We start from the raw sequence: 26378 nt of genomic DNA on the forward strand, positions 1-26378 counted from the left end.
TAAGAGAGTAGAATCAATATTATGCTCTGATTCAGAAACCTCAGAATGGCAAAAATGTGTTTTAGCAAATTTTTCAGGTAATTCTGATACATGTTAATGTTGACAAAATCTGTCTTAGACTGCAACAACTTCTACAAAATCACAAAGTCAAATACTTAAAAAAAGATCAGTACTTGCATTAAAGCTCTTATTTTCCTTCTAAAAATTATCTTCTTAGGATACTAGCAGGTATTATTGTTGAATCCAGACTGTTTCCTGATCTTCACGTGGAATATTTGCCTGTAATTTGTGAAGAAGCAGACCATCCTAGAGCTTGAAAGGGATGCTCAATAAGCTGACAGGTATATAATTGTGAACAAATAAAATTATTAACATATTTTCAAGTTGAGGTATATTAGAAGTTCCATTTCTTCTTGGATATATCATAGAATGCTGGGACTAGTGTTACTCTACCCTACCTGTGCAAAAAGCCAACTCATTAGAAAAGACCCTGATTTGGGGAAAGATTGAAGAGGAGTACGTCAAGGCTGTATATTGTCACTCTGCTTATTTAACTTCTATGCAGAGTACATCATGAGAAACGCTAGGCTAGAAGAAGCACGAGCTGGAATCAAGATTGCCGGGAGAAATATCAATAACCTCAGATATGCAGATGACACTACCCTTATGGCAGAAAGTGAAGAGGAACTAAAAAGCCTCTTGATGAAAGTGAAAGAGGAGAGTGAAAATGTTGGCTTAAAGCTCAACATTTAGAAAACTAAGATCATGGCATCAGGTCCCATCACTTCATGGGAAATAGATGGGGAAAGAGTGGAAACAGTGTCAGACTTTATTTTTTGGGCTCCAAAATCACTGCAGATGGTGATTGCAGCCATGAAATTAAAAAATGCTTACTCCTTGGAAGGAAAGTTATGACCAACCTAGATAGCATATTAAAAAGAAGAGACAGTACTTTGCCAACAAAGGTCCATCTGGTCAAAGCTATGGTTTTTCCAGGGGTCATGTATGGATGTGAGACGTGGACTGTGAAGAAAGCCGAGCGCCAAAAAATTGATGCTTTTGAGCTGTGGTGTTGGAGAAGACTCTTGAGAGTCCCTTGGACTGCAAGGAGATCCATCCAGTTCATCCTAAAGGAGATCAGTCCTGGGTGTTCATTGGAAGGACTGATGCTGAAGCTGAAACTCCAAGACTTCGGCCACCTCATGCGAAGAATTGACTCATTGGAAAAGACCCTGATGCTGGGAGGGATTGGAGGCAGGAGGAGAAGGGGACGATAGAGGATGAGACGGTTGGATGGCATCACCGACTCGATGGACATGAATTTGATTAAACTCTGGGACGTGGTGATGGACAGGGAGGCCTGGCGTGCTGTGATTCATGGGGTCACAAAGAGTCGAACACAACTGAGCCACTGAACTGAACTGAACTGAACTGAAGAGGAGAAGGGGATGACAGAGAATGAGACGGTTGGATGGCATCACTAACTCAATGGACATGAGTTCGAGCAAGCTCCGAGAGACAGTGAAGGACAGGGTAGCCTGGTGTGCTGCAGTCCATGGGGCTGCAAACAGTCAGACATGACTCAGCCACTGAACAACAACAACCTTACCAGAAAAACCTATGTAAACAAAATCACAACTTGGCTGAACATGTCAAAGAGCCAAAGTCACTAGTCAAACACGTAATATCAGTCCACTCACTCTCAGGCCCTGTCAAGGAAAGATGAGACACATGCATCTGCTCACTGGTGATAAGACAGTTAAGGTGCCATTAACTAAGTTAGATGCATTTAGCTACAATTGTGATGTACTGTAAAGGTCAGGTGTGGAGTCAAATGCAACATCCTAAGATCTGTAGACACAGGAGTTTTTACACACATGCACGCTCTTCCCCATGGACCTCAATCTCCTGCTCATGAGAAAGATGTGGGAAGAGCAGGAGACAGACAAGTACCTTCCTTGCTATTTCAGGCTTGGATGGGAAAGTGGTCACTTCTGGGAGAAAAGCATGAAGTCCTGTTGCAACCCTTCTGTGGAAAATGAAATAAGCTTCTGGGGGAGGAGTTGAAAACCTGTCACCACCAGGGCAAACATGTAGACTCCCTGTAGAAAGGTGAAAAACACATGAACAAATAAAACTGGGGAAGTCTTGGACCCAGGAGCCTACTCCAATAATACCAGAGACCTTCTAACACATAGGAGAGAGAAAAAACAAACAAACAAAAAGACTCTCCCACAGAAGATCAGCCAGAGATATGAGATGCAGTTTGGCTGTCAGGAAGAGAAGAGGCAAGACCACTGGGAAAGGATATTTCTAACACTTGAAAATAGATCCTGTCTGAGGTGGAGAACCCCTTTCTCTCACCACCAGACTACCAAATACCAAGAAGCATGTAACTGCAGTCTTTCACTGGTTGACTGAAAATAGTCTGAAGAGGTATACAGTTGTGGTAGACATGAATGAGGACGCTAAAGCTAAAGATGAAATATTGAGAAAATGCATCTGAAAATTCAGCCTCCAAGCTAAAACAAAGGAATTAAAAGCCAATGGTCTACTGAAGGTAATTGTAGGATAAAGACAACCCAAGCTCAGCTGATTACTGACTATATTGACTCAGCAATATCCCTTCCCATATACACATCTTCACTAACAGCCTAACACAGCCTGAGCTGTGTCCATTTCCAGATATAAAGCCTCTACTGTTAAGTATGTAATGTTTACTTAGTTGGTCAGTCATGTCTGACTCTTTCTGACCCCATGGACTGTAGCCTGCCAGGCTCCTCTATCTGTGGGATTTTCCAGACAAGAATACTGGAGTGGGTTGCCATATTCCTCCTCCAGGGGATCTTTCCAACCGAGGAATGGAAACCACGTCTCCAGTGTCTCCTACATTGCAGGTGGATTCTTACCTGCTGAGCCATCTGGGAAGCCCCCTAAAAACATATTATCTGATGATTAATCAAAAATTACATGACACACAAAAAAGCAAGGAAAAACACCACAGTGTTAAGAGAGAAAATAATCGTCAGAACAGACTCAAACATGACCGCTATGTTTAACCTATCAAATGAGAAATTTCAGCAGAGGGTATTATAAATTGAATTGTGCCTCCATGCCAAGTTCATGCATTGAAGCCCTAATCCCAATGAGGTCATAAGGGTGAGGCCTAATCCCACAGGGCTAATGTTCCTATAAGAAGATGACAGACACCAGCACCCACTTTCTTTCTCTGTCTTTTTTTCTCTCCACACACATACACACAGATGAAGTGCTATGTGAGGGCACAGTGATAAAGCAATCATCTGCAAGTGAAGAATAAAGGCCCCAGCAGACGCCAATCCCCACAGCACCTTGATCTCGAAAGCCTAGCCTCCATATCTGTGAGAAAATATATTTTTGTTGTTTTAGACATTCAGTTTGTGATATTTTGTTATGGCAACCTAAGCAGACTAACACACATTGCAATTCTGCTAATGAATCAAATGGAAATGCTAGAAATAAAAAAAGAGAGATAAAGTATACCTTTGACAAACTCATCAGTAGACTGAAGACAGTTGAATAGACAATCACTGAAATTTAAGATTGGTCTCTAGAAATTACTCAAACTCAAAAAGAGTGGCAAAAAATAACAGAATTCAAGAGTTATGGGGTAATATGAAACAATCTCACATATGTGTAAATGAATCCCAGAAGGAGAGAGATAATAAAGCAGGAAAATTGTGAAATAATGAGCAAGAGTTTTCAAAAATTCATGACAGATATCACAATACAGAGAAATTTAGAGACTTCTCAGAAGGACAAATTGCTACACAGACAGACAACACTCCTAGATATATTACATTCAAACTGCTGATAAAAAAAAAAAATGTTGAAGGTAGCCATTAGAGAAAAAACCACAGAAATAAAATTAAGATTTACCACAGACATTAAAAACCATCAAGAATAGTAAATAAAAGAGTCCAGAATTTAACATGCAGATGGCGCTAGTAGTAAAGAATGAGTCAGGAAGATCCACTGGAGAAAGAAATGGCAACTCACTCCAGTATTCCTGCCTGAGAAATCCCATGAACAGAGAAGCCTGTCAGGCTGTGGTCCATGGGGTCACATAGAGTTGGGTACAACTGAATGACTGAACATACATATTTAACATGCCATCTTGGAATTTTATACCCAAAGAAAATATCTTCAAAAAATGAAAATTCATAGACATACTCTATACAAAATACAAAAAGAAATTATTCAGGGAAAATAAATATGATATGAATCAAAACTTGGATCTACACACACACACACACACACAAAATCTTCAGGAAAATCCATTTTCTCAACTCCCTTAGCTACTGCACTGATCAATGCAGCTTCTGTATCACAGTCCATAAGCATCAGAGAGTGTTCCTCTCAACCAGGGCCTTGAACAGGACTGGAAAGCAATCAAGTTCCTACAGTGCTGTTATTTTAGCACCTAGTATCATTACAAAGAGTGGCTGAAATTAATTGATGTCTTTGTCTAGAAAGTCATTTATTGATGTTTTACAAGTATGGTGATTGGAAAGAACTCCATAGTAGGAATATGAATGTCTCGATGACAGTCTCTAATATTATTATTATTCTTATGCTGCATGTGAATAAGATACCTTTATTGGGGGGAAAAAAAAAAAAACCTCACTGAAGGAAAGGGTTCAAACAGAACTTTAAAATTAACTTCATGGCTGGATTGGCCCACTAAGCTACTATGGACTTGTAGCCTCATTCCCAAGACAATTTCTTTTTCTTTATTATGGTTCTTGTTAGACTGTCCTGAGCCTTGCTAGTTGGCATTCTTTCCTGCTTTTGACAATAGCATAGTGCAGAAAATTGTCAAAATTTCTATATTTTATGATTCTGTTTCTTTAAATTATACTCTTCAAGTATTCTGTAGCCTATTATGAAATATAAGATGTATTATCAGATGACCAGGATCAAAGAATACAAGAGAGAGGATGAACATTACATTCATTTTTGAATTTGGAAGAAGTTTAATGATATCTGTACTCATCTAAACAGGACAGCTACATTATGTAAAAATAATACTCCAGAAATCACAAGACAAAATTAGTTTTACTGTTAAAAAACACATATGCTTTGTATACAAGACATATAGAATTGACACAATAGAATTTACTATGCTAAGTTGAAGTGAATACTTATAGTTTCCTTCCTGAATTTCTGATTTTTTTTTTACATCTCCGTTTGGAAACATTATTTTCAATAACATATTAGGAAGTAAAACTTACTGTTTTGCAGTAACTTTGGCAATGCCCTTTAAAGCTTCTCATCCAGGATAAGAAGACTATATGAGAACTACATGGCTACCATTACTATCACTTTGATTAGGAAATCAGGAATTTAATCAATGTTAGTAGGAAAACATAAGAAAGTCTTTTCCATCTGTCTACTAACTCAATTCAATTAAATAAACATTCATTTTATTATTTTATTTCCACATACTAGCTGTGCATGTGCAAGACATGAGCAAGCAGCTTAACAGAAAAAAAAGAATAATGTGCTCACTTACTAATTTGATTCGATGACCAGGAGTGGCACTGATTTCCCATGTGCATTCTTTTCTGCTTGGGTACTTGTCTGGCCAGTTGGGACTGGTGATGAAGCCATAAGGACTGTGAATCTTCTGTTCACACTCAGCTGTGTCAATAATGATAGTATCAATTAGTGTGTAAATCTAGCCCAGGATTGGGCCATCAAGGAAGCAGCTTACTTGCCCACTATCTTGCTGAAAAATTTTCCTGAATAACTAATCATCACTCTACAACTTATCATATTCATCTGCTTTGGCAAATATTTTGCCTAGCATAATCGTAACTAGACAATGACTGTTTTTGAGTTCACATGAAATTAAGTATTTATAATGAATTAGATAAATGCCTATGAGAAAATAATTATTTTTAACTGCTGGATTTGTAAGGTCAAAATTTAGCAGAGTAACATTATTGATAATCAAAGGTATCAATTCTTTGTACTGCAAAACATTTAATGCAACGTCACAACAAAAATCAATGGACTGTGACATTTTCAATTATTTTTCCTATTAACATAAACATCATTTATAGTTAACTAGGATCACTAAGCCACTTTATGAAACATATCTTTACATTTTTCTCTCCCTTTGTTAAAGTACACACTTGAATATCCAAATCATAATTTCAGCTGCTAAAGTAAATTTTTTGTAATTTCAGCAAAGTAAGATGAAACACTGAGGGGAAAACATCTCATTCAATTAATATGAAATTTCTTTTAGATTTTACACAGTTTAAATAACTTCATCTTGGGGGAGGGCATCCAATATTGCTAATGAGTGCGTGCACTGTTGCTTCAGCTTTGTATGACTCTTTGTGACCCTATGGATTATAGCCCGCCAAGGCTCCTCTGTCCATGTGATTCTTCAGGCAAGAATACTAGAGGAGGTTGCCATGTCCTTTTCCAGGGCATCTTCCTGACTCAGAGATTGAAACTGCATCTCCTGCAGCTCTGGCATTGGCAGGCGGATTCTTACTGTTGAGCCACTGGGGAAGACACAATATTTCTAATAGCAAACTTCAAAAACAAGTAATACTGTGTCTTCAAATTGTGTTCTAACTATATAACTTATGAAGCGTCATGCTGTGTATCCTGTGTAGACTGGAAATTATCTGTTGTATATTGTGTCACTCATTCTAAAATATAACTAATTCTCTGAAAATTTCTAAGAAATCTCAAGGGAAACACTTTACTATATGAACAAAACACTTGTTAAATAGTAGTGCTGCACGATAAGGGTAAAATGACTGCACTACTGTGCTGCTGGCACCTGCCTGCCTTCTAAACCCTCGCTTTAACTGTGCCAGCTTTCCACAGGGAACTGGATTTGTAACTGAGAAATGCAACAACAACAACAACAAAAGAGTGAAGTTTAGCTCGTTTTAAACAACATAGGTTCACAGCAAGACGTAAAGTCTGGGTGCTGTCTTGATAAGGGTTTTCTAAGTTCCATTATCCCTGTCCTTGCCTTGCTCATGTGAAATGTGGAATCTTCCAGATCTGGCAAATAGTCTGTAAGACAAAGCCAAGAGGCTTGCTGCTGAAGTGTATAAGGTGCTGAGTATCACAGCAGTAGTGAAACAAAACCCAGCCTTTTTACTGACGGAAAAGAGGAGCATCATTTGGCGTGCCTGGATACACTTCTACATAAAAGAAGTTTCCTAGAAAGTCCTTTCTTGAAAATATTTATCATAAAGAGAGACTTTGGATATCTAAATGTATTTGCTACCTGTGAGTCACTACATGCATACTCTGTAAAAACTTTTTTTTCTAAATTATTTTCCACATCTCAAAATAACTGGGCCTATTCCCCAGCCTATTGATTTAATAGCATTCTTTACCAAGTTTCACACATCAGAATCTCATTGGTTTATACATGAAAGTAAAAAGAGGAAAAAAATCGTGCATATAACTCTGTGCAACATCATTAATTTAGTGAAATAGAGGGGAAAAAATGTGACATGACCATATTTGAATGAAACTAATGGAATGAGGGTCAATTCGGGGTATTCTGTAGGATTCAAATGTGCATACAAAGAATTGCTATGTAATTGTGGTTTTAGTCAGGCACCTACCACTCTGCCTGTGCTAATGACTAGTTATAAACCTGTCTCATTAATAAATTCAAGTTAAATAGAAAGCTTTATTTTCTTTTTAAACAAAACAGAAATAAGGAAGAAATAAAAGAAGGAAGAATTAAGATCTTTTCCCCATGTAGCTCATATTGGCTGAGGAGATGAAGATAACTGTCTTTATAAAACCTTGGAATATAGTAAGAACGTAGGACCAAAATCTGATAGGAAGATATTTTTATGTGTGTGTGTATGTGTGTGTGCTGGGGAGGGGGGTGGGAAACCATGACTTAAAACTCTAAGTGGCACAGTATTTTCAAATATCTTTTTTATGGTAGGCATTTGACTTTGAAACACCTGGTATTTAAAGTGACAGCATTCATGCAGCACGTATACAAGATATGTTGGGGAGGGAAATTAAACCAAATGCCAAGCATTTAGCAGCAGTTTAAATATGGAGATGGGTATGAGGCCTGTTATATGAAGACTGGAGGATAATGCAGTGCTTTCCTGGTTGCCAGACAGCATCACGGCAGCCCCTGCATCTGTTATACAGTTATTCTAATGACACCTATGCATGATGTGCAGAACCTTGAGGTAATACAAAGTTTCCAATAGTGTGACCTGGATCTTTGAACACTGGGTGTATTTTTATTTTTGACATTTGAACAGTTAACAATTACTACTCACTGATATGATTAACTCTACCTGGAAGCAGTGCTTTACCCAAACTGCATGAAGTTCTAGATATCATCAGAAAAAATGACCTTTCTTTCATACCTTCCTTGCAATCATGCTTATTTTCATGCAGCACAAATCCATTTCGGCACTGACACAGGTAGCTTCCCATTGTGTTGACACACTCATGTTGACACCCGCCATTATCCTTAGAACACTCATCTTTGTCTAGCAAAGAGATAACCCCATAGATTAGTAAGTAACTTTAAAAATGAAGGATGTCAAAGGAGAGTCATTTAGTTGTAGTTAATATTGGCAAAGGGTAAAATAAGTCACAGCTTTCCCTGTCCCCAAAATAAAGCAAAACAAACAAAATTATAGTGACTTAGTTCTACCTAGTCCTTGTTTAGCTTGGAGCCTTGTGCCATGAATTGAATTTCCGAGATCACTTACATTGGATGACAACATGTAGGCCTCTTTCACTGCTCTATTGGAGAAGTTTTGAGTAGGGCAGAGGAAATAAAAAAATATTTTTCCAAATAATCTTAAAAATTTATTGTCAATTTTTAAAACCAACTAAAAATTGTGAATAATCTGAATAAATGCAAATAGGGGCATATAAATGGAGGGAAATCCTTCACCATGGCATGTAGACAGAGGCTAAACAAGGTTCCAAGATTCGTGTGCAATCATTTTTAAAAACCACTCATTGTAACTACTGTAGCTGATTTTTTTTCATTAACTTTGCAGTTATGCTTAACATTAATAAATCTGGATATTTTATAAGATTTCAAGACAGAAAAAGTCATCATTAGATTATCCTGAAGAAGAAACAATTAATATATTTTAAATTAATCTACTCAAGCAAACCAGTTAATTAATAAGTAATTCCATAAAAGAGCTTTTAGTGTGCTAGAAGTAAAGGTTAGGATAGGAAATATGAGTTCTAAGAAATAACCAACAAATTCCACTACAGGGAAAAAATTCCCAACTCTATTAGCAGGCAGTCAATTCAGTGAGAGGCATCAGTCACCATATTACATTTCTTAGCAGTCATTCCATGAATGGCTTGTCCATTAAAGTCAAAACTGGCCTCTGCTCTTGACATATACATATGATGTTCTTCACTCAGACCTTCCCCACTCCCATAGCACAGAGAACAAAAAGGACATATGACAGTCGCATCAGATATTGGGCTGAATTCAAAAGTTACACTGTCAACTGATATTTCTAGTGAGGGTTTGTGAGCTCATGGTGGCACACAGATAGCAAATGCTATTTTTGCTTGTTTTAATCAAATCAGTATTCCCCCTATGGAGATGGGTGTAGGAAAGGCATTTTATCCAAGAATCTGATACTAATATTTGTGAATACATTTATTTTTTCCCATTTTGGTGACTGATAACATGACACACCACATGCATGCTCCTGGGATATATTCACGCATTGGCAATATCAGAATATACACACAGGCAGTCCTGAAATTTTTAAGAACATATCAGGATCGATATATCTGCAATTTATGTGTCCTCTATTTGTCCTTAAGATTTCCATAATACTTTTAATAGTTAATATTGAAGCTAAGCAAATAAGAAAAAAAAACATAGAATAAAGAAAATTTATCTCTAAAGCAGCATCAAATATTAAAGCGAGTAAGAAATCAGAAATTAATAGAAAGTAGCCTTGCAAGATTAATTTTCAAGAGGTTCATAATTTGGAAGTACTATTACCTTAACTGTGAACACTACAGGTGATAATTTGTGAATTTCCATGCAGAGAGGAAGAGGGGTGGACTAGACTCCCTACTACCACATTGTCAGCTAGCATATTTCCTAATTCAGACAGTCAGTCAGTAGGTGATTTACATTTCTTATTTTAATATACCTTTCCAGGGGCTGTTTACTTAAGATGCTTTGGAAAAATACTTCTTTATGAGTTGATGCCAAATACACTGCATCACTGTAAATGGAAAGAGTCAATTAAAAAATTTCTGGTGCTAGAATTACTCTGAAATAAATACATATTTCTTATAAAATATATATCTAAAGATTGTTTGATAATCTTAAAATCTGATATAATGAACTATGGTTGTAATCTAGGTCAACCAGATTTTTGAGAGTTGGTTGGAAATCTAACAATTTTAAGTATTTTACTTTTAAGAAATTGGTTTACATTTGCAATTGACTGGTAAACAGGTTGCTCAGTGACAAACCTATCGGAGCAGGGACCACCTGAGTCATCCCTTCATTTGGATCTGTTAGACTGCCATGAATGAGAGAGAAAAAATGTTAAAAAAGAACACAGGTTAATATGATAAATTTTTCAACTCATAGTCATTTTATAATGAAAATAATTCCAAAACATAAAATATTTCTAACATTTAAAGTTCATTGTAGTAGAAATATCATGCTACATGATATTTCTAAGGAGAATTATTTTCTTTAGATTTGATAGAACAAAATCTGATTTGTGGTAATGGTAAGTACAGAGAAATAAAGTTGAAAGTGAAATAAATCACATTTGAATAATAGTTTTTGTAGCCAGTTTTTCATATTTTTTTTGTGCTGGAAAAATAATAATAATTTAAAAATAATTTTTAGAGGAGGAATAAGAAAATGAGGAACAAGAGGGAGAAGAAGAAGATTTTATATATCACACTAAGTATTTTATTATTTTTCAGTTTCCCAATTAATTAATGTTTTCTTCTTCCCTACATCAAACATTGCTTAATATAATCAATGTCACATGAAATTAAGAGTTATCAAATATATTGCTAGAATATATGTGTAAGCTAATCTAAACTAAATTAAAATTCAAAACTGGGCAAAAAAGCAGCATATAAAAGTCATAATGCCCAGCAAAGCAGTGTATAAAACTGCCCACACATGCCAAATAGTCAATATGAAAAGAGAAAATTTCAGTAAATATTGGAATACTTGAAATTATCCAGACTTTTCACATCATGCAGACAAAGAAAGCTATTTATTTAACTTAATGTTATTAAAGATGAGTTACACAAATATGTTCTTAATTTCTTATAAAAATCATCAAATTTGAGGGAAAAACAGTAGCAAATAAAATTGTGTTTTCATTTTCCTTCCTTTTTATCTTCTTAGGACACAAACTACAAATATTTTGAACAATGAAAATCCAAAGGAAAAGTGAAGGAAGGAGGATGTGGTTTTAAAAATTTCTCAGACTGTCTGCGTAATGAATTCAATAATTGATAATTCTGTCAATGATTCATTTGAAATTTTCTAGCATTTTCATACTGTCAGCATGGGATTTTAAGAACTGTTTTTATTAAAGAGAAATAAATGTCATATTGAGTAGAAATCCAAACATTTAATTTTTCAGAGGGCAATTAGCCTCCTTCTTTGGAATGGACATATCTGATTTCCATTCCTTCATGTTAGATGAAGGAAAGGTCCATTATTAGGGAAAAAGCAGGTGGCATTTTCCCATCAGAGGCCTGCAGAGTATCTCTTGCAAGAATAAAAAATAAAAATTTTCTCTTTGCAGAAAGCTTCCATGTCTGTAGAAAAAAGAAGTAAAGGGTCCATGCACCAGAACAGAACAATATATGAGAAGACACACTTACAATAAATGCTTAGATATAAAATAAACATCTTACACACTCATGCATACACACATACACAATATATTGCATGCATGTGTGCATGCATACAAGACACACAGGTTTCATTTTTTTTTCATTTATTTTTATTAGTTGGAGGCTAATTACTTCACAACATTGCACTGGGTTTTGTCATACATTGACATGAATCAGCCATGGAGTTACATGTATTCCCCATCCCGATCCCCCCTCCCAGCTCCCTCTCCACCCGATTCCTCTGGGACTTCCCAGTGCACCAGGCCCAAGCACTTGTCTCATGCATCCAACCTGGGCTGGTGATCTGTTTCACTATAGATAATATACATGCTGTTCTCTCGAAACATCCCACCCTCACCTTCTCCCACAGAGTCCAAAAGTCTGTTCTATACATCTGTGTCTCTTTTTCTGTTTTGCATATAGCATTATCATTACCATCTTTCTAAATTCCATATATATGTGTTAGTATGCTGTAATGTTCTTTATCTTTCTGGCTTACTTCACTCTGTATAATGGGCTCCAGTTTCATCCATCTCATTAGAACTGATTCAAATGAATTCTTTTTAACGGCTGAGTAATATTCCATGGTGTATATGTACCACAGCTTCCTTATCCATTCGTCTGCTGATGGGCATCTAGGTTGTTTCCATGTCCTGGCTATTATAAACAGTGCTGTGATGAACATTGGGGTGCACGTGTCTCTTTCAGATCTGGTTTCCTCGGTGTGTATGCCCAGGAGTGGGATTGCTGGGTCATATGGCAGTTCTATTTCCAGTTTTATAAGGAATCTCCACACTGTTCTCCATAGTGGCTGTACTAGTTTGCATTCCCACCAACAGTGTGAGAGGGTTCCCCTTTCTCCACACCCTCTCCAGCATTTATTGCTTGTAGACTTTTGGATAGCAGCCATCCTGACTGGCGTGTAATGGTACCTCATTGTGGTTTTGATTTGCATTTCTCTGATAATGAGTGAGTTGAGCATCTTTTCGTGTGTTTGTTAGCCATCTGTATGTCTTCTTTGGAGAAATGTCTGTTTAGATCTTTGGCCCATTTCTTGATTGGGTCATTTATTTTTCTGGAATTGAGCTGCAGGAGTTGCTTGTATATTTTTGAGATTAATCCTTTGTCTGTTGCTTCATTTGCTATTATTTTCTCCCAATCTGAGGGCTGTCTTTTCACCTTACTTATAGTTTCTTTTGTTGTGCAAAAGCTTTTAAGTTTCATTAGGTCCCATTTGTTTATTTTTGCTTTTATTTCCAATATTCTGGGAGGTGGGTCATAGAGGATCCTGCTGTGATTCATGTCAGAGAGTGTTTTGCCTATGTTCTCCTCTAGGAGTTTTATAGTTTCTGGTCTTACATTTAGATCTTTAATCCATTTTGAGTTTATTTTTGACACACAGGTTTCAACACAAAACTGTTGAAAAAATAATCACCTTCAAATGAGTTCTGATAAGCTCTATTGAGAGCAACTCAGACAATTTGCTCTTTCTAAAATATGCAAATATTTAAATATCATTAATCATGAAACTTGGAACTAGATTCATAATCATAGAAGAGCTTTAGTTGTGTTACTACTTGAAATTAATCACACTAATATTTAAAGTTTTGTTAGGATAGTATCAGGTTGAATTTATTCTATAAATATCTATGACCTTCCCACGAGAAAAAAAAAATGGTGTGTAGGAGAAACAGTGTAAAGAAATATCTATAAACACTGAAAGGTGGATAAGATAAGAACCAGAGCAGTTGAAATCACTTGAATATAGAGGAAGAAAAATCACACAAATCATTTTATCTGACTCCTATATTTGTTACAGACATAAATGAACTCAGAGTCAAGAAATCTGGGCTTTAATGAGCTTATCTGTTAAGTCATCATTGCATCATTTTACCATTACAGGGTTGCCTAAAGAAGGTGGAAGGTCTATGTACATCTCTCATTGCCTCAAGATATTTGTTACATTATTTCCAAATAATGAACACTGTGATTAAATTAAAACTAAATTTTCCAAATGTTATTTTTACATGCATAAAATCCTACTAATGTTTCCTTTAAGTTTAACCTATGTAAGGAAAAATAATTGTGTTATTAGTAGAATACAGTTAATTTTGCTTAATCACTTAAAGTAAGTAAACTATAACAAATACACCTATGCAGATTTGCATACTTGTATTCAAATACAATACCATATAAAATTAACTTAGGCTTTACTTCATATAAAGTAATTATTGTTCATTTAAAAACAAACCTCATTCATTCATAGAAAACAACAGTAATATATTATTAAACCAGCTATCTTCTAGAAAATGTTTATATTATTAGACATTTTTGTCTCATATACCTAATTACATGAAAATTTAATAGATACATAATTCAATATCATGTTCAAATAACCTTAGTTTTATAGTCATAATTTTCTTATTTACTTGTACTATTTCATTATATTGCTTTATAATACACCCTTAATATCAGAAGTATATAACAGTAATTATTGTAGAGGAGCTTATGAATATTCTGCTGTATAAAACAATAACTTCTAAATTTTCAAACTATAGCATGACTATTTTAAGACATCAGGAATTTATGCAATGATTTCTTACTTTGCTGAACATGAAAGTGATAGAAATCTGTATTCATTATTTTGCTAATAAGTTCTTAGAGTCATTCTTCTAATTCCATTTCTTAGGTCTATAAAGTGCTTCTTGAAAATCAAAGGTATGTACAGACATTAGTAAAATTTCAACATGATTATTTCATTAAATAATCATTGTATTTTAAAAACAATGCTATAGCTTAATTTCATTTTATTCATTAAAAATCTAAGTATATTTCCTTGTGTTTTTTCTTTCTTGATGAATCACTTAGTTGCAAGAAAGCTAGAACATATTTTTAAATAGCTTTCCTTTCTATATAATATGAGTTCACTTATAATAAATACTGTTTATTTTTAAATTGAATTTCTTGATAAAATTTCTGGGGAAAGTTATGTGGAAAAATAGCTAAACATACTTCTTATTATGTTTTCATAAATGATAACCACTCTGAACTTTTTAGAGAACTGGTTATAAACAGAACCACTTAAGATTAAGTCTCCATAAAATATTTCTGGATTAACATACACAATGCAGCAAATATTTATTCAATTGCCTATAACATGTTGCAGACTAACTATAAAAATTAGAAAATTTAACTCAATTAAAAACACATATTAAAATTATTAATTTGTATTAATATTTATTAACTAATCAATAGATGGATTTAAAGTTTCACAAGTTTCAAAATAATGTTTTTAAGAGGAATAATTTTGAAATTGGGAAATTTAGGGAATTTCACTGATGTTTATTTATTTCCTTAAAATTTAGGGACTTTTAATCAAATTTCAGCTCTTTAAGAGGGAATTTTTAATGTGAATTGGTTAAGTGTAAGTCACTGAGTCATGTCCAACTCTTTGAGACCCCATGTACTGTAACCCACCAGGCTCCTCTGTCCATGGGATTCTCCAGGCAAGAATACTGGAGTGGGTTGCCATTTCCTTCTCCAGATCATTAACCTTATCCACTTCCAAAGTCATTGTATGAAAATATTGCCATAATAATTTTGTGTTGTTTTTACTAGCGCTTGAAATATCTGATTATAATGTATATAAGATCTAAGTCAGCAAATCTGGAAAACTCAGCAGTGGCCACAGGACTGGAAAAGGTCAGCTTTCATTCCAATCCCAAAGAAAGGCAATGCCAAAGAATGCTTAAACTACCACACAATTGCACTCATCTCACACGCTAGCAAAGTAATGCTCAAAATTCTCCAAGCCAGGCTTCAGCAATATGTGAACCGTGAACTTCCAGATATTCAAGCTGGTTTTAGAAAAGGCAGAGGAACCAGAGATCAAATCGCCAACATCTGCTGGATCATCGAAAAAGTAAGAGAGTTCCAGAAAAACATCTATTTCTGCTTTATTGACTATGCCAAAGTCTTTGACTGTGTGGATCACAATAAACTGTGGAAAATTCTGAAAGAGATGGGAATACCAGACTACCTGACCTACATCTTGAGAAACCTGTATGCAGGTCAGAAGCAGCAGTTAGAACTGGACATGGAACAACAGACTGGTTCCAAATAGGAAAAGGAGTATGTCAAGGCTGTATATTGTCACCCTGCTTATTTAACTTATGTGCAGAGTACATCATGAGAAATGCTGGGCTGGAAGAAGCACAAGCTGGAATCAAGATTGCCGGGAGAAATATCAATAACCTCAGATATGCAGATATGGCAGAAAGTGAAGAACTAAAGAGCCTCTTGATGAAAGTGAAAGAGGAGAGTGAAAAAGTTGGCTTAAAGCTCAACATTCAGAAAACTAAGATCATAGCATCTGGTCCCATCACTTCATGGCAGATAGATGGGGAAACAGCGGAAACAGTGTCTGACTTTATTTTTCTGGGCTCCAAAATCACTGCAGATGTTGATTGCAGCCATGAAATTAAAAGCTGCTTACTCCTTGGAAGGAAAGTTATGACTAACCTAGACAACATATTAAAAAGGAGAGACATTACTTTTCAACAAAGGTCCATCTAGTCAAGGGTATGTTTTTTCCAGTGGTCATGTATGGATGTGAAATTTGGACTATAAAGAAAGCTGACTGTGAAGAATTGATGCTTTTGAGTTGTGGTGTTGGAGAAGACTCTTGAGAGTCCCTTGGACTGCAAGGAGATCCAACTAGTCCATCCTAAAGGAGATCAGTCCTGGGTGTTCATTGGAAGGACTGATGTTGAAGCAGAAACTCGAATACTTTAGCCCCCTGATGAGAAGAGCTGACTCATTGGAAAGGACCCTGATGCTGGGAAAGATAGAGGGCAGAAGGAGAAGGGGACGACAGACGATGAGATGATTGGATGGCCTCACCGACTCAATGGACATGGGTTTGGGTGGACTCCAAGAGTTGGTGATGGATGGGGAGGCCTGGTGTCCTGCAGTTCATGGGGTCACAAAGAGTCAGACATGACTGAGCGACTGAACTGAACTGAAGATAAGTATTTGAGCATTGCATTTCATAGGGCCATTATTATTAATATCTTAACTTTAAGTAAAAAATTATTAAACTGGGATAAATGTTCATGGATTCCGTGTACCTCCAAGCTCATTTATAGAAAGCTATGAAGAATGGATACCATGCAATTTAAGCCAATCCACCTTGAAAGTCTGTAATACACATGCAACATGAGAATACTGATACCTGAGAAGAAATGTGCTTTGAAGCCCTTCTTGGATACTGTATTGTCAGATTTGAATTCTATTCTCATATTGTTGAATTGGGATGTGATCACTTCAGGCACTTCAGCACCACAGTATTTGCCATGCAATTTAGACTCAGAAGAGAGACCACTCAAAATCTCTACATAATCATACTTGCATACCTAGAAATAAACAGGGTTACTGTAATCACCAAATTTGAAAGCATCAGATAATTGACAGCTATTTTTTAAAAATTTATTGTTTTTCCCTTTTCACTCCTGTTGTAGTCAAACTGGATTAACAGGTGAAAAAATGCAGACTTAAGGAAAACTGAGATGAGTGATGAGTATTTGTTTAACAATACATACTATTTGAACTCTCCACATTACGTGTGCCTTGTAATATGCAACCTAAATTACTGGTTTTTGTGATATTAAGTAATGAATAAGCAAAATCTTGTTAGGAAAAATGAAATAAGTTTTCTATCTACTTTGCTACCACTGCAACTTGTATTTAGAGAGAGCTCTGACACAAAAATATAATAATGTTACTGAGGCTAAAGTTGTTTCCTATTGACTTTCGTTTTGGACATCAATATAATGAATGAAACAATGAAGTGATAACATAACCCAGTATCCTACAAATCAAGATTTTGCTCATGCCTTTATTTTAAACATCCAAGAATTTAAACTATGAAAATGCACAGAATTTTTTTTAACAACATTCCACATAGTAACCTCATCATAAGTTGAAGATTTCCAGGATATGTTGGAGTCTGTAAAGCCTCCTTCCATGAATAAAGACTGCTACCATGAGAAAAACGTCTTCAACCACAATGCACCATTTATTTAAAACCATCTACCTATCTTCCTCCTAAACATAAACTTCTATCCTTTGGAACTTCTACCAACTAGTGAATCAAAATGCCATTTCTGCCATAATGAACAGCTTCAGGGAAACTCAGAAAGTAGAAGCCATTCAGTACTAAGCTCATATTACATCACAGAACTGGTAGGAAGAGTCCCATTTTCAAAACAGTGCTGCTCTTGTGAAAGCTTTTCTAAGATTACTGTAAAAATGCTTTCTTAATTTTAATATTTCCCTAAATTTCAGACAATTATTAAAGAAAAATGATGTTTCATGTGGATAAAGTATGTGAGAAAAATAAATTGCAGTCATTTTTCCATCATAAAACTTATACATGTTGTGAAGAAGACCTCAAAAGGTCCACAGAGGTCGAAAATTGTACAATTCTCTGAAATATCAGTTCATCGCATTTCAGACTTCAATTTCCTTAAAGGAAACACGAAAGTCTGCATTTCTTTTCACCTCAAAGCCAGCTGTTGTTTGTTTATTTGTGAAGTCATGTCCAATTCTTTTTGTGACACCATGGACTATACCACTCCAAGCTCCTCTGTCCATGAGATTTCTCAGGCAAGAGTACTGGAGTGGGGTGCCATTTCCTTCTTCCGGGAATCTTCCTGACTCAGGGATCAGACCTGTGTCTGCTGCATTGTCGGGTTAAGTCTTTACCACTGAGCCTCTTGGGAAGTCCCACCTGAAAGCCATTAATAAGAGACTAAACATGCACACAAATGCCTTGACTACTACAAATAAAAATTTTTTTAAATGATTTAAAAAGTAGGAAAAGTGGGAGGGGCAAAGAAGAAGCAAAGATACACATACAACACAAAATTATGGCATAAAACCCACAAACATCACCAATAATATTGAGAGGGTAACAGTTAGGAAGGCCAGGGATCTCCAAACGGAGGAAATAGGCTGCAAGTGCCAGACATTTTTCTCTCTCTTAAGGGGCAGGAGGAAACAGCGATATTTTTTTTTCCTTCTCTATACAAATTTAAAAGGAGGTTTCTCTTAAAATGCTGTGTTGCCATGACACCTGGTTTCACCTGAAGCTAACTATTCTCAAACCTTGAGTTAACCAGTACATTTTTTCTTATGGAAATGTTTGTCTTAAGCCATGTTAATGTACCCCAGACTGTGTCTTCAAGTTGGTTCCGCCAAATGGCTCAGAACCTACTTGACAAACCAGTCTGTTATACTCAGATATTGTTCCCCTAATCTATGTAAACAAAACTCTTTGTATGGTAATCTGCCAAGATTCAAGTCAGTCATTTTATGGCCTGGGATGAATCATCTAGTGCCAAGCTTATCCCAAATTGCATCTTATGGATGAGGGGCCTGGTGCCATTCTGAGTTGTAAGACATTCCTTTCTTTTCATTAACAGACTGCTAGTGACTATATAACATCCAGCTGAAGACTAGTGTGTGGAGGGGTACTCTTTCTGACCGCTTCTGATGCCTATGTCAGAAGCTTTCTCCATCTCCTTTATACTTTAATAAAACTCTATTACACAAAAGCTCTGAGCGATCCAGCCTCGTCTTTGGCCCCGGAGTGAATTCCTCTCCTCCGGAGGCCAAGAATCCCGCATCTTATCGTTCAGCAGCAACCTTTCAATATTACCCAGGTGTACTGGTGGCTCAGTTAGTACGGAATCTGCCTGCAGTGTGACAGACCCAGGTTCAGTCTCTGGGTGGGGAGGATCCCCTGGAGAAGGAAATGACAATGCATTTCAGTAGTCTTGCCTGGGAAATCCCAAGGACAAAGGAGCCTCGTGGCCTACGGTCCACGGAGTCCCAAAGAATCGGACACAATTGAACGACTAAACCACCACAGATACATTATGTTTCTGTTCTCCACTTATTTGCAATTGTTCAACAAATATACATCAAAGACAAAACACATTTTATGAGTGAATTTTATCATACTTCTGAATCTTAATTCATTTTAAATTGGGCTTCCCTGGTAGCTTAGCTGCAATTCAGGAGACCCTGGTTCAATTCCTGGGTTGGGAAGATCCTCTGGAGAAGGGATAGGCTATCCACGCCAGTATTCTTAGGCTTCCGTGGTAGCTCAACTGGTAAAGAATCTGCCTGTGATGTGGGAGACCTGGGTTTGATCCCTGGATTGGGAAGATCCCCTGGAGTAAAGGAAACGGCTATCCACTCCAGTATTCTGACTTGAAGAATTCCACAGGCTGTAAAGTTCATGGGGTGGCAAAGAGTTGGGCACAACTGAGCAACTTTACTTTTACTTTTTCATTTTAAAATAAACTTTTTCATTTTAAAATAAATAAAAAGTTTCTGGGATAAAAGATGTGGAAGTTAGAAAGAGAAAAGGAAACTACAAAAGCTCAAATGAAACAAACTTTTGTTACATTTTCTCTGGACTTAAAACAATATTGACCTGTCATACAAGACACAGTTCTAAAAGCTGTCATTTCTAGGGCTGACATTCTATTTGAATTTGGTGCTTGTGTACTAGCACATAGGAATTTTAAAATAAATGATTTCACTTGTTTAAAAGTGATCACCTAGCAGAAAACTGGACTTTTACTATGTTAAACTATAAAGGTAAAGAAAGGAAAGATAGGGTCAACCAGATGCATCTTTTATTGAGGTTAAAAATTCATCTTTGTGAATCATAAGCATATTCATAATGCAAAACTAGTTATATAATGAAAATATACCCATTTCCTTCCAAAAAGGAATTTTTGTTGTGATTCAACAAGTGAATTTTGGTTTGTTTTTTCTAGAAAAGTCTATGTGTCATGACCGCAATGTGTTAATAGTACTTTAAAAAATTAGGAAAATGCTGGGGATTAATTTTCAATCTCCTAGAGACAGTCTAAAACATCCAGTGCCAACAGGAATTATAAGCAGTTGCAGAAATGAGAAATAGAGCAAAAAAAGACTAGAGTATCTATACTATCATACTTGTTTCTTTTCTTCCTCTCTCCCTCTTTCCCGCCCTCCCTGCTTCCCTCCTTCCCTCCTGCCTTTCCTTCTTTCTTTCCTTTTTCCTTTTTTTTTTAGCTTCCAGATCACCACTGGGGATTCCTAAAACACTTTATAAAAACATATTTATTATTCACTTACTTCATTGCCCTCCAATTCAAAAAACTCAAACTTCACAGAAATTTTGTACTGTGTTGGTGCGACCACTTGCCATACACAGTGTTTGTTGGGAGGGTACTCCTTGGGCCATCCTGGAGTGGTTATAGTGCCATTCAGCTTCGTGAGAAGTCCACCACAGGCCGCTGGAAAGAAAGAAAAAGGGAAGTTTCTCCTAATAAATCTATCCCTTTTTTAGCAGCTTTCCACTAATAAGCAAACATCTCAGCATTAAATTTCAACCATCTTCTGAATTTTTCAAAATCTAGAAAACTGCAGTCTTTAGTACAACAATTTGAATCATCTATTTCTATTTATAAGTGTTATTTTGCAGGTTTGGAGCCAAGAAACTGGTGGCTGAACTACAAGAAAGTGATGGCTGAACTACAGCATTTTAGGTCCTTTTAAACTTGGCCGAGCAATATAAAGAAAACTGGGTGTCAGTTTTCTTATCTTTTAAATGGATATAATAATATCTATACCATATGATTGCTGTAAGAATTCATAAAAAGATATATGCAAAGAACAATACAGCCTATTGTAGTAAGACCAAAATCAATTGCTTATTTCCCCAAACTCTTTCGTTTTTTTTTTCCAAGACACGAAACTCTTAGGAAGAGTTAGTTGAGCTAGCAGGCAAGGTAAACTATAGTAAATAGAGCATATTTGTTACTCCCAAAACTCCATTTAACAACTGGCTTTCTTTCCCTTTTGGGTGATCTATTTAAAAGAGGTACTACAAGAAGATCAAGCCAGTCAATTATAAAGGAAATCAACCCTGAATATTCATTGGAAGGACTGATGCTGAAGCTGAAGTTCCAATACTTTGGCCACCTGATGCAAAGAGCTGACTCATTGGAAAAGACCCTGATGCTGGGAAAGATTGGGGGCAAGAGGAGAAGGGGATGACAGAAGATGAGGTGGTTGGAGGGTATCACTGACTCAATGGACATGAGTTTGAGCAAACTCCAGGAGACAGTGAAGGACAGGGAAGCCTGGTGTGTTGCAGTCTGTGGGGTTGCAAGGAGTCTGGCATGACTGAGCAACTGAACTACAACAACAACAACTATTTATGCTACCTCTCATTCTTACTGATAGTGAGATTAGGAAAATTAGAGTATTTAAAAGCAAGTTAAGTGAAAGGAAGGTCTTCCCTCATAGCTCCGTCAGTAAAGAATCTGCCTGCAATGCAGGAGACCTGATTTCGATTCCTGGGTTGGGAAGATCCCCTGAAGAAGGAAATGGCAACCCAATCCAGTGTTCTCACTTGGAGAATCCCATGGACAGAGGAGCCTGGCAGGCTACAGTCCATGGGATTGCAAGAGTCAGACACGACATGGCGACTAAACCACTACCATCAGTGAAAGGAATGTATTATACACAGTTCCTAATTAATTCCTAAGGAGTCAAGAGTTAGATAAAGTAATTGGTTTCTTTAATTGCCTTTGTGTGCATATGTTTATATATGTATATCTGTATATGTATGTTAGCTAATATTATCATATTTATATATATTTTTAAAGCTACCTGTACTTTCAGGTTTACCATATTGGTAAATTTCTAAAGTGTAAAAATATTTATGTTAGGAGTCACATAGAAATAACAACATAACTTTCTTTTTATCTTGTATGCAATATCCTCTGTTTTAAAGATATTTTATTTTCTTTGTAACTGTGTCTATTTTATTCTTGCTTAAGAGGGAGGCAGAAAGAGAGAAAGACAATGAGATTGCATGAAAGAAAGGCATGGGTAGGGTTTCAGGCAGGGAACACCATGTGCAAATCCAGCCCCACCTTCGCAGGTCCTTCTGTCAGGTCCCAGCTCATAGCCGGGCTCACAGGAGCACTGGTAGCTGCCCAGCGTGTTCAGACAGTGCTGTTCACAGCCGCCACGGTCAGGCTTGGCACACTCATCTTCCTCTACAAAAGTGGCAACAATTAGATAACTATTTTGTTTTTATATACTAATGTGCAAAATTTTTTGAAAATGTGATGTTTAGTAGTTTTGAATGAAACTGAAACAATTGATTTCTTCAACAAAATAACAGGAAAAATTTGCAAACCCTTGATGGATGACATATAAGAATCCATGTCACTGCAGTCTAAAAATTGTGTGAGAATCAGAAGGACTGGGCCAACTGATGATCACCTTACCTCAGACATGGCATGTGTTTTTTTCTGAATTTAAAGTTAAAGGAGATTACTAAGATGTAGAGATTACTGAAAGAACATGAATTCATCTGTTCATTTCATAGTATACTTTGCTAGGTAGCCTGAAAAATGCTTTTAAAGAAATAACATTACTAATAAATAAATAATGATGGCAAAAAATTAAAAAGAAAAAAAATAAGAAAATTTCTAGACCTCTTTAAAACATTCAGTATTTTTTATACAGAGATTTTGATTCAGAAAATACATAATTCTATATTCTATAAACATTATTTTAATTATATGTGGTAATGTAAAAAATATATACAAAATGGGCATGTGAAACATATATATTATTCTAAAAAAACATGTATGTATGACAAGGTATTCCATAATCTCACTCTTTAGGAATAACCTACTCAGAAAACAATAAAAAATATTCTCTGGAGAAACTGCATATCCTCCAATACTGTTCATTTTGATAACCAAATACAAACATCACATAGTATTTTATATAGTATTTTATATCACATAGACTTATATGTTTCTTCTGCTATAAAATATAACATGTGGAGAAGATTTAAAGTATATAAATGAATATTTTAATGAATACTTTGAATATGTATACCCTAAGTGCCAAGGTTCTCTGCCTTTCAACTCAAATGGTGAATAATACCCAGGGGAAATCAATTTGCTCTTTGAATAACAAAAAATGTCTAGATATTCTTCACACTTTGACATACACAACTGAATTCATCACTTATTCTTTAAAATGTATCACAGAGGAAATTTATTTTCTCTATTAAAAGAATTTTATTCTACAATAACACAGTTAACCTAAATGTCTCTGAATTTTCAAGAAGCAAATCTGATGCCATTATTTACACTGAAACAGCTTTCTTTTTACCCTACAAATATACATCATGCTTGGGACATTAAAATAAAATATGATTATACAATTCAAAATTAAAGATAATCAGTAATAATTCTTTGTCTTTTAAGGGATCAGAATATTCTACTAAGGAGGCCATACATTATTTGTAATGTGGTAGAATGCTACTCTCTAAGGGATAGTGTAAAAGTGCTGCCACCTGGAAATAAATTGATGAAATATATGTCAGTAATCCCCTTCTGGTTATAAACTCGTTGCTGATTACATTGCAAATATTTCCTCTTATCTGAATATCACTTTCTGGATTTTGCTATTTTGACTGTTTCCTAAAAACAGACAATAGAAAATTTAATGGATTTCCTATCCTGTGCTACAAATCTCCAGATTTTAGTTTTCTTTTTTTTTTTTTTTACCAGTAAACTTCTCCATCAAAAACCATTAAAATTTTTGATATCTTTATGAAGACTGCATACTTCAATATTACATTACTCTATTTCTTCCCTGCCTCAAAGCTAAATACATTTACTACATAATACTACATTTATCCTTGACAAAGAGAAGCTTACATTTTAAATGATTCCAAATTACCTTTAAAAAAATTGGCAGCAAACCCTGCCTTGTTCACAGTTCCATCAGAAACAAACTTCATCCACAAGGTATTGGAGGTAGATCTGATATCTTCAGGCTTATCGTAACCACAAAAACGTCCTATCAAAGGACTACTTTCATTGGTTCCATCTCGAACTTCTAGGTAGTCATAGGCACAACTGTCATGTCTTTCAATCTGTAATAGTAAAAATATGTGATCTATCTCATTAATAGACAAAACAATTTCTATAAAAAAGAGCATTATGTATTCTCAGTGCCATGGTACTAACTAACATGGCCATATAAAAAATTATTTATACAAAAGAGAGAATTTCTGATGAATGGTGCATGGTAATATCACACTGTCCATGAATAAAGGGTGTATTAATCTGGTAAAGACAGAGAGAGAAAATATCTATGAAAAAGTGCATCCACATCCATTAGGATCATAGAAGTTAGCTGCCTTTTAAAATGGAATAAAAATACAAGTAGTAACCCTTTGGAAAACAGAATTTTAAAAATTCCAGATTTAAAATTATCATTAGAAAGCTGGGCTAGATATCCTATAAGCAATGCATAATTTGTTCTGAAACATAAGCAATAATTATAACAATTGCTCATAGCTGATCAACAAAACCATTATTTTATCAATAGGCTGAATTTTATTTTATTGACAAATGTTGCATAGTTTCAGGTTATACATATCTTTCTGAAGGAACATCTGATAATATGAGATTACAATTCTTCTTAGTCTGTGAAATCCTCTATGCATAGTTAGCATAGCTGTGAGCGAGATGACTCCACTATGGGACTAGCACTAGCTGCCCTCTCAAGAGTCATAGGGCTTGGTAATGAGCCCTTTTACCCCAAACCTTTCCTTGCAGGCTGTGCATCCTGGATAATCTCTTTCCTAAACAACTAAATGCAAATATTAGCTCAGACTATTGGCCTATAAGGAGCTTCCCAGGTGGCTCAGTGTTAAAGAATCTGCCTGGTAAAGCAGAAGATGCAGGTTCAATTAATAGGTACGGAAGATCCCCAGGAGAAGGAAATGGCAACCCACTCCAGTATTCTCGCCTGGGAAATACCATGAACAGAGGAGCCTGGTGGACTGCAGACCATGGGGTCGCAAAGAGTCAGACACAACTTAGTGACTAAACAGCAGCACCACCAACAGAGCAGCACTGGCCTTTATGAAGGAGTGACGTTTGTGAGCCTTTGTTTTAGCCCTAAACTACTGAAAAAGTCTACAAATTGTTTAATAAATTATAAGACAATTTCTAAATAAATTCTTGCTTCTACATTTTTCATAGAAAAATCTTAGTAGCACCAACTAAGCTGGAAAGCACAGTCATCTATGATTAATAAACCATGAAAAGCATCACATCTTTTCAACCATCATTCAACATATATTTCACTAATTTATGGAATTCTATCACAAAACAAACATCAGGGAACACGTTCATTCCATGAACTACAATCTGTATGCATGAAACTGGTGGTAGAGTTGGTTGAAGAAGTAATTTCCTGATTTGTCAACACATTAACAATGATAGTTAATGCATGTTAATGATATACATGATATACACGATTGTCTTCACATT

General features: G+C 35.8%; 1 protein-coding gene across 5 annotated transcripts in view; it reads right to left on the reverse strand.

Moving 5' to 3' along the window:
* The window catches only part of TLL1 (tolloid like 1), a 342701-nt gene that overhangs the window by 82163 nt on the left and 234160 nt on the right, over positions 1 to 26378 (reverse strand). For 4 of the 5 annotated variants that reach the window (XM_043902682.1, XM_043902683.1, XM_043902680.1 and 1 more), the window contains 6 exons: positions 24775 to 24970; positions 22941 to 23066; positions 21133 to 21293; positions 17171 to 17351; positions 8427 to 8552; positions 5555 to 5682 (listed from right to left, as the gene is read on the reverse strand). In XM_043902682.1, the coding sequence (XP_043758617.1) occupies positions 5555 to 5682; positions 8427 to 8552; positions 17171 to 17351; positions 21133 to 21293; positions 22941 to 23066; positions 24775 to 24970 (918 nt within the window). Of the gene's footprint in view, positions 1 to 5554; positions 5683 to 8426; positions 8553 to 11730; positions 11860 to 17170; positions 17352 to 21132; positions 21294 to 22940; positions 23067 to 24774; positions 24971 to 26378 lie in introns of those variants that run through there. The other variant, XM_043902684.1, reaches the window with a different exon arrangement.

This window comes from Cervus elaphus, chromosome 5, assembly GCF_910594005.1.
Source record: "Cervus elaphus chromosome 5, mCerEla1.1, whole genome shotgun sequence".
Lineage (NCBI taxonomy): Eukaryota > Metazoa > Chordata > Mammalia > Artiodactyla > Cervidae > Cervus > Cervus elaphus.